This window comes from Ammospiza nelsoni, chromosome 14 (genome assembly GCF_027579445.1).
Source record: "Ammospiza nelsoni isolate bAmmNel1 chromosome 14, bAmmNel1.pri, whole genome shotgun sequence".
Taxonomy (NCBI): domain Eukaryota; kingdom Metazoa; phylum Chordata; class Aves; order Passeriformes; family Passerellidae; genus Ammospiza; species Ammospiza nelsoni.
Genome location: NC_080646.1, coordinates 15,090,248 through 15,099,106, shown reverse-complemented (window position 1 = coordinate 15,099,106; position 8,859 = coordinate 15,090,248). Strand labels below are relative to the sequence as shown.

Sequence of the window (8,859 nt, the reverse complement as noted above, 5' to 3'; positions counted from 1 at the left end):
CGTGGGGACCGGCACCGCCTCCGCCGTGCCACAGCGCTCGGGCCCGGGCGGCTCCCGCGCCGCCAGCAAGGTTCCGCACGCAGTGGTTCCGCCCGCGGAGCTCGGCCCCGCCCCGTTCCCCGAGCGGCGGCATCCCCGCCTCCCGAACCAAAGAACCCCCGCCTCCTGGCCCAGCCCTCGGTTAAAAGCGCCTCCTTCTCCCAGAACCCCCAGCAGGGTATAGCCGTCATGCCCGATGGCTGCTGCTTCCCGCCCTGGGAAGGGCGCGGTGTCGCTGTAGACTGGGATGTGCATCAGCACTGGCAAACCTGCTCTAAATATAGTGGAGCAACAGTCATCTTACTTCACAGTTTTGAATCTCTGACCTAGATACAAGGGCTATTTTGGAACTGCACATCTCCAGCTCATTCTGTGGGCAAAACACCTGATCTCACCAGGAGTCTACAAGTTCAGGGTAACAAGGCACTCACATCCTTCTTCACCATCTACACAGCACTGCCCAATGCTTTTCAACTCCCCTCTTACATCATGTGCTTTCCTTAAAGTTTATTTTATAAAGTCATGCCCTACACCCTTAGACCCTTGTGTTTTCAGCCACCCACACAGCCCTTCTACAGCTTGATCCAAAACTGTGACTAACCTTTTAACTTCAGTACTGCTCCTGTCTCTGTTGCTTTCATGTTTCCTTCCTACCAACAAATTGTCTTTTCAGTGCAGATAAAAGAATGCCCTGCAATTCCACCTCTGTGTCCCCTCACTGTCACTTTGCACACTCCAAAAAACATGGTGTGGAGCAGGCCCCAGCCAGCAGAGCTGTGACTGTGACTTGCACCTGAAATTCTCTGAACATCAGAAACACACCTGACACACAACCTGGGCTAGAAATTGAATGTGCCATATATTGGAATTTTCAAATACCCATTTTGACCACTCATTTTGATTTGCACTTTTAACTAATCACACAAAATTAGATTTGAAGCGGCACAAGTTGTTTATCTACTTAGGCTGTATCGCAGCAACTCGCAGAGTGCAATGCCTGACACAGCAAGAGCTGAGCACCAGCAGACAGCCTGCTCACTGTCCTCAGTCTCCTGGCACAATGCTTCATGGCATCCTGGCCTCTATGAGGAATAGTGTGGCCAGCCAGCCAGGGCAGTGATTATTCCCCTGTACTCCGCACTGCTAAGGCTACCCTTGAGCTCTGGGCCCAGTTCTGGGACCCTCAGTTCAGGAAGGACATTGAGGTGCTGGAGCAAGTCCAGAGAATAGCAACAGAACTGGAAAAGTAACTGGGGCACGAGTCGGATGAGGGAGCTGGGGGTCTCAGCCTGGAGAAAAGGAGGCTTGGGGTGACCTTACTGCCCTCCAGGACTCCCTACACCAGGTGTAACAGGTGTAGCCAGGCGTTACACCCTCCTGCTGTAACTTGTCCTAGTGACAGGACAGGAGGACATGGGCTCAAGCTGCACCAGGGGACAGGTTGGACATCAGAAGAAATTTCTTCTCAGACAGGGTGATTAGATACAGCAATGAGCTGCCTAGAGAGGCGGTGGAGTTAGTGTTCCTGGAGGTGTTAAAGGAAAGTCTGGATGTGGCACGGCCCTTGCGGAGGGCACGGCCCCTTCGAGGACCAGGCCCCAGGGAGGGCGCGGCCGCCGCTGCCGCTCCAATGGCGCGCTGCGCTGCCGGGCACGGCCCCTCACGGTGACGCGCCGCTGCCGGCACGCCGCGCTGGCGCCGGGCCCGCACCGAGGGGTGCCGGGGAGGGCGGTGAGATGGCGGCGGTGCTGCGGCGCGGAGCGGCCGGTAACGCGGGGCGGTAACGCGGGGCGGTGGCGAGCAGGGCGGAGGGAGCGCGGGCGGCGGGAGCGCGGGCGGCGGCGGGGCCGGCACGGGGCGGCCGCGGGCCACGGTGCCTGCTCCGGCCTGGCCGAGCTCCCCGTGAGAGCCTCGCAGGCCTAACGAAACTGCCGCTTCTGTAAATCAAAACAAGTTCTCCCGATCCAACTGACGGGCACACTAACAATAAGCTCTCATTACGGTAAACTTACAGAGCAAACGCCAAACTTAAGCTGCAAGGAGAAGCTTGTCTTTTTTGAGGTGTTGTTTGGAGGTCAAATTCAAAATAATTTCCTGTTTATGGTAATAACCTGTACTGCTCATTCTGGTACGGTAGGTTAAAGTCACAATACCTAAACCACACCATTTTACTTGGTAGCCACAGACCAGGAGAAAAGTGAATGAGAGGCTCAATGCTGTCAGTGATTGATCAGTAGGATGCTGGGAATGAAAACACCATTGTATAGTCATACTGCACTTCGAAGGAGGGAACAAGAGCCACAGCACACTGAGACTCAGTTTCCTTGAACTGTGGAGCCCATCTGACTCCCAAAAGCCCCGTCCGACACAGAGCAGAGCAGCACTGTGAGCCCAGTTGGCTTCCAGAGTTCACAAGATACTCACACCACCTTGAGATTGCTGGAATTTAAGAATGACCACTCTATGCCCTTTCTCCATTTGGTCCAGAGAGTGAACACACAGCCCCTGCGTGCCAGATTCCCTATGGTAACAGCATCCTCTCCATGCTTTGGGAGTTCATCTCCCCCTGAAAAGAGTGACAATAAAGCAGTGCCCAGTGACAAGGTTCGAACTGCAACCCACTGTTGTAAAACTTTCCCATGGAGAACATGACTGAGTTCAGTTGAATTTGGCTGATGTTTGATTCCTTATTTTCCTTGATTAAGTCAATGAACACTGCTCCACATCAGAAGCAACAAACAAGCCTATGAATAAACATTTGAAGGGTGAGGATCTCAGTTTGTGGGGTACTTCAGACTTGATACTTCATAATCTGCTTGGTTAAAGAACATAACCCTTGGTTACAACTGTATATTTAAACTCTGATATGTATACTACAAGTAGATCAATGATCAACAGAATGACCCCCAAATAAATAAATTTTAAAATATTCTTCAAATGAAGCTGAAGAAGGTTATATACTCTAGAACTAGTTTTGTGATGTATATATGTGATATATAAATACACGTGTTTCTTTCCTAGAAACATGGAAGTGATAGGATTTCAATCACTGAAATCCTGAAAAGATTTCTTTTTCACCGCAAGTCATTTTTTGATTATTGGTTTTGAAGAAGATTAGAATTTTAAGTAATCTATATAGTTACTAATCTAGATAATGCAAGAAAAACACAAATGGTTTTTGTTTAATCTCAGTCAATTCAATAATGGATTTAAAATTTGTACTCTGTATGCATCTGACTAGAGCTAGGATAAATTCACAAGACTTCATAGAATAAATGCTGATATGAGTGAGCATATAAGTATCTTTGACTTTACAAGAATCCTAGGAATATACTTCACTTTTTCAGTCTTCCCAGGAAACAGCACAAGAAATCAGATATTTCTGGGGCAGAACCCATAAGAAAGAGCATTTTCTACTATTTTGCTAGTGTTTCACAAATAGCTGAATATAAAGAGGCTGTGTCTTTGTCAATTTACTTGAAATAGAAAAAATACAAATTAAATTACAATAACTGTGTGGTTATATGCCCTGTGTGAAGTGCAGCAAGAATTACAGATTCTTGAGAATAGAATGGGAAAATCCTTACCTTTCCATTAGTAAAGACTGCTTGGAAAAAAAATCTGCATTAGTAGTATTTCTATTGAACTGCACTCTGTTAATATTTGGAAAAAAAAATAAAACAGTAAATGGCTCTGGAAAACATAATAAATTATATAGAAAGGAGTTCTTCTCTTTCAAAGGATTTTTCTTATTTAGAGAATACTGCCTTCCTCCAAGTGGAAAAATCTCTCTTGCTTCAGCAAGAATTGAATCATGCCTTAAGAAATTACAGTAAAATGGAGCTGCTTCAGTAGAAGCTTAGGTGGGCAGGAAAGACTGCACAGCAGATATTGTGGGGGTTGTTACTGTTTGTAACACATTTATTTACTCTGGTTAGCTGTCAAACCTTGCACTAGTTAATTAGCCATGCCTTTAATCATGCCACCTAGCTCCTGCATGTTTGTACCTCGTGCATTTTAGGCATTGCACAGTACTGCTCCCTCCTGGAATTACTTGGTTCACCCTGATTCAGCTGCATTAACATGGCAAATGTTTCTACAAAACAGTTTCTGCACAGACATTTGAAAAACAAACATTTCTTTTCCCTGTGGAAATTTCTAAGGGATTTTCTAACATGTAAAAGTTGAAAAGCAGTTGCTGTCCTGTACCAGTGTGATATCCTAAAGGTACCAAGTGAAAGAATTGTCCAGAACTTCTGGCTGTGATGAAGGAGATGACAGGATGGAATGTGTGAAAGCCTGGCAAGAAATACTGCAGGGCAGTTACTTGCAGCACTGTACAAGTTTCTGGAAATACTTAATGTAGGATCTTGATTTAGTATCATCAAAAGGTTGTGAATAGACTTATTTTTGTGACACTGAGTCCTTGCTAATAGGTACATTGCATGTTGTAAATTTAAGTGCCAATACATGCAAACATTTCTTCCTCCAACCCAGCACCATGCTCAGAAAGACTTAGGTTTAAGGATTCATCAGTTTTTGAAGAGAAATTAACTGGTAGAATGTGGAATTCCTGTGGAATGGTAGTTCTCAGTTCCATACTGAGAAACAAAGCTGATTTAATTAATTACAGCTCTTACTGACCTTACAGAGTACCAAGAGCCCAGCCAGGCTATCCATCCTCAGTGTGCTGCAAAGCATCCACAGTCTCAGTGCTTCATTGGCACAATCTCTCAGCAAAGTAGCACATTTGTGACTTTAAAGCAAAGAATGCCTCAAAGACTCCCAAAGGGCTAAGATGCCTCTAGCTTGGCCTTAAGGCATTGGGAACTCTGACTTGGCCTAAAGCAAACTGGCATGGAATTAAAATGTAGTTTTAATGAATATGTCCTTTAATCTAGTTCTAATTTTGGTTCTAGAAACAACTGATGCTATTGCAATTTCTCCCCACCCCAACCCCTCTAGATTCTAATACTGACAGATTAATTTTAAGGTAATTAATAGTAAATACCCTCATTTTTGTATCTTTCTTTTTTGTGATCCTTTTGTTTGTTTGCTGTAATTTTGAGATGTATAGGCATATCCATATTTCTTTCGCCGTTTCATAAGGAGCTCTGAAAATATCAAAAGTCACTTTTAAACACATTATACAGTTGGCCTTTACAATTGGTCCTGTCTTCCTCTTTTCAACAGGCATATGTAAGAATTTACACCAAGTTTGAGTCTGCTTTGGGTTTTTATTCATTATTCTCTTAATACTTCTGAATATTTACTTAGTCTGAAGAGAGAGTGACTGTTTCCTTGCTCCCAGTCTGGCCTGAGCATTGCACAAGGGTGTGCCAATGCCTTGGCAGCTCTGCAGGCCTTCACAGGGGAAAGAGCAGGCACTGAGACTTTCTCAAAAGCATCGTGTCAGTGCTGTTCACTTTTTTTTCAGGGCTTCTTAGCAGATTGCAGACTTGTGCTCCCACAGTACAAACTCTATCATCATCAAAGTCCTTCTCACAAAACATCCCAAGCTGTTTGTGGAAACTGGGCCGACTCAATCACGTGGCAATTGCAGTGCCTGATTTGGAGAAAGCTCAGTCCCTGTATAAAGATGTGTTAGGAGCCCAGGTGAGTGAGACTGTTGCTCTTCCTGAACATGGTGTCTACACTGTTTTTGTGGAGCTGGGAAATACCAAGCTGGAACTTCTACATCCTTTAGGAGAGAAAAGTCCCATTGCAAGCTTCCTGCAAAAAAACAAGACTGGAGGAATGCATCATATCTGCATTGAGGTATATTAACATCATATTTCTTGTAATAAGATAGATACATTCAAGTATGCATGTTTTAATAGGTTTGAACTAACATATAAGGCTGTCATATTTCTTCTCTCTTATACAAAGGAAAGTTTAGGCAGATGTTTTGATAGTCAACTTGTTTCAAAAAAGGTAAATATTTTAAGAGGAAATTAACTTATTCCTGAGCAGCTACAATTTAGTAGCTGCAGTGAAAACCATGCTGGACACAGCAGAGTAAGAGAGCAATCCAAACCTGGAACTCAGACATGGGTGCACCCAAAGGCTTTGCTCTGTTTACTGTCACTCATCCTTGGGGAAGCAGGAATTCACTCCAGCTGAGCCCAGGCCCTGCTCCTCCTCAGGCCATCTCTGCAGGACAGGAGCAGCAGCTGCTCTGGCTTTTGGGCTCAGGGGAAGAACCTGGAGGGGACCATGGCCATGGCACACGTGGCCTTTCTAGTGTAGATAATTTGACAGTCATTCCTTTTTGTTTTGCAGACTGGTAGCTCTGTGTAGGAAGAACTGTAGTGAGTTTGGGATATTCACAAACAAAACTGGTGCAAATGGGTGAATTAGGTGATGTCTGTTCCTCTGAATTAAAGCTAAGAATTTCCTTCGTCCCTACCATAACATTGGCAAAAGAGTTTATTCACCAAATTATATCCAGACATTTCAGCCTTGAAAAACAGCAGTGATATTATTTTAATTCTGGGTCCCTATTGACTATTGAATTTTCTAAACTGAGTGCTAATATTATTATTTCAAAACATGAATGCATTTAAGTTTAGGAGGATTAGAATTTCATTAGATGACATGACACCAGAACTTCAGATCACAGCATATAGTGCAGGCATATTTTTGTTAATTACATATTTCTGTAGGAAACTGTACTGAAATACGGTATTAATGGCTGTTATTATAGTAAAGTTCAGTACAAATACCACATCTGATATATTTTTGATTATTCCAAGCTTTTTTCCTTAGGAAAATTAATGAACCTTAACCTACTCAGGAGGAGAATACATAAATCTAAAAGGGACTTTTACCTTCTGCCCGCTGCCCTCCCCTTTTCACCATTTAATGAGTTAGTGCTCTGTCATCCCTTATAAAGGGAGGTATTTTTCTTTACTTATTGAGAGAGAAAGTAATGCAGAATTTAGATTATTTATGGATGCCTTATAAAGTAACAACAACAAAAATAAATCAATGGTCTTTGTGCATCAGCTATTTCAGTTTATTAATTTCTTAAATATTGCACAGTCCATTTAAATGGTATTTTATAAAATCCTCAAACAACAAATGCAAACTCCTGCAGTATTTTTATTACTAGATGTTTTTAAATGGTTTATAACTTATTTTCAGAATTACATTAGAACTTTGAAATAACATTTCAGTAAGGAATTGTTATTGCTCCTGAATGTAAAGTCTGCATAATACAGTGCAAAATGTTAATTTGTGTGAACTGTATCTTTTTTAAAAGGTTGATGACATAAAAGCGGCTATGACAGAACTGAAGGAAAAAAAGATTCGAATATTGAGTGAAGAGCCAAAAATAGGTGCACATGGCAAACCTGTGATTTTTCTTCACCCTAAAGATTGCCATGGAGTCCTTGTGGAACTTGAGCAAGCTTGAGCTGCAATATTCATAAATAAAGCAATAGAAGAATTGTGAAGTTCCTGAGCTGGTGCTGGGAATATTGATGTGGTATTCAGTCTTTACAAGTTATTGAAGTGCCCATGGATGAAGTGCAGCTTTTGAGTACTGAAACAGTGCTACACATTTAGGATCTGTCTTTGCTCTTGTTGCTGATTTAATTTTCAGAATTAATGTTTGGCATTTCTTGGATTCTCTGTGATTCTGAACACAAATACACGAGCTGAGTTACAAATGTACCACAGTAATTTATCTTTTGTTGCCTGTTTGCAGCAAGATTTAACCTCTGTAGCCACAGAAACTGTACAGTTTCTAGGTCAAGCTGCATTATTTTGCTCTACATTTCAGAGCAGAGACCCACTTCCCAGTGACAACAACATAGCTTAGACATTTTCCTTAGAAATAAAGGAAAACAAATATTGTGCTTTCCTCTTTTCACCATTCACCATCTGTGCTTCACACTGATTGATTGGTTCATGCAATAAAAAACCCATATATTATTGTATGGATGTCTGCAATCAGTAAATAAGTTTTTCTTGGCATAACAATTACTGCCAAGGAAGTTACCATGCATAAATCATCATTTAATTGTTTTATGAACTTTATGGATATGCAGGCAATGCAACAAGAAAACCTGAAAACTATTTACCTGACATATACTTCATACTGTAATGCAGTTGTGACATTTTAGTTTTTTCATTTTTAGGGCTGTTTAAATTGTTTCCCCCCAAGCTTTCTCAGAGAAGGACATCTTGAAGAGACATGAACAAGCAGCAATAAACCTTTTTGCTTACTTTACAAATAAGGTTTTCCTGTGCAGAATCAATTACAAAATCAGTGGCAAACACACACCACATAAGTCTTGCTTCTGTACAGTTGTTAGCATTAAAGACCACACCAGTATGCTGATGTCACAGGCTGCAGGCAGTTTTGTTAACTTATTTATGAACAGACTTCACCTTATTGCTGTATATTACCCAAGCAGTCTTTTCCTTATGCTTTCTTTTATAGGTTTGTTTTGACATTTCAGCTGTAGAAATAGAAGACTTACTATTTCTTTAGTCTTCTCAAGCCTTAAAAAGTCATACTTTCCTAGCTTAACTACAATCTGAAATTTAAATTTTCCTACATCTCTGCATATGCAGTAAGAACCTTCAGCTTAATATGAAGATGATTTTAGTGCACAATTTTTACTTAATGGAATTATTTGCAACATATGTCATGCTTGCAGCAACAAAATACAAATATAATGTTGACCTGAAATTTAAACATGTTTTTAAAGACATTGCCACTTCCTCATGAATTTTACTTCTCAAAACAATCTCTACAAAGCAATGATATTTTTAACAAGATAGTTTTGTACTTAAAATAATTACTCCTTC

General features: G+C 41.8%; 1 protein-coding gene across 1 annotated transcript; it reads left to right on the top strand.

Annotated features, from left to right (window-relative positions):
• The first annotated feature begins 1,646 nt into the window (after positions 1 to 1,646).
• On the top strand, positions 1,647 to 7,982 carry MCEE (methylmalonyl-CoA epimerase). The gene is made up of 3 exons (XM_059482153.1): positions 1,647 to 1,806; positions 5,477 to 5,817; positions 7,304 to 7,982. The coding sequence occupies exons 1-3, from the start codon at positions 1,776 to 1,778 to the stop codon at positions 7,454 to 7,456; spliced, it is 525 nt and encodes a 174-aa protein (XP_059338136.1). The 5' UTR covers positions 1,647 to 1,775; the 3' UTR covers positions 7,457 to 7,982.
• Positions 7,983 to 8,859: the final 877 nt, after the last annotated feature.

What these genes read in the sequence shown, in the direction of transcription:
- MCEE (XM_059482153.1), top strand. Translation starts at nt 1,776, where the DNA reads ATGGCGGCGGTGCTGCGGCGCGGAGCGGCCG. An exon ending in GCTGCGGCGCGGAGCGGCCG is followed by an intron (nt 1,807 to 5,476) that starts GTAACGCGGGGC and finishes CTTTTTTTTCAG; the next exon opens with GGCTTCTTAGCAGATTGCAG. An exon ending in TGCATCATATCTGCATTGAG is followed by an intron (nt 5,818 to 7,303) that starts GTATATTAACAT and finishes CTTTTTTAAAAG; the next exon opens with GTTGATGACATAAAAGCGGC.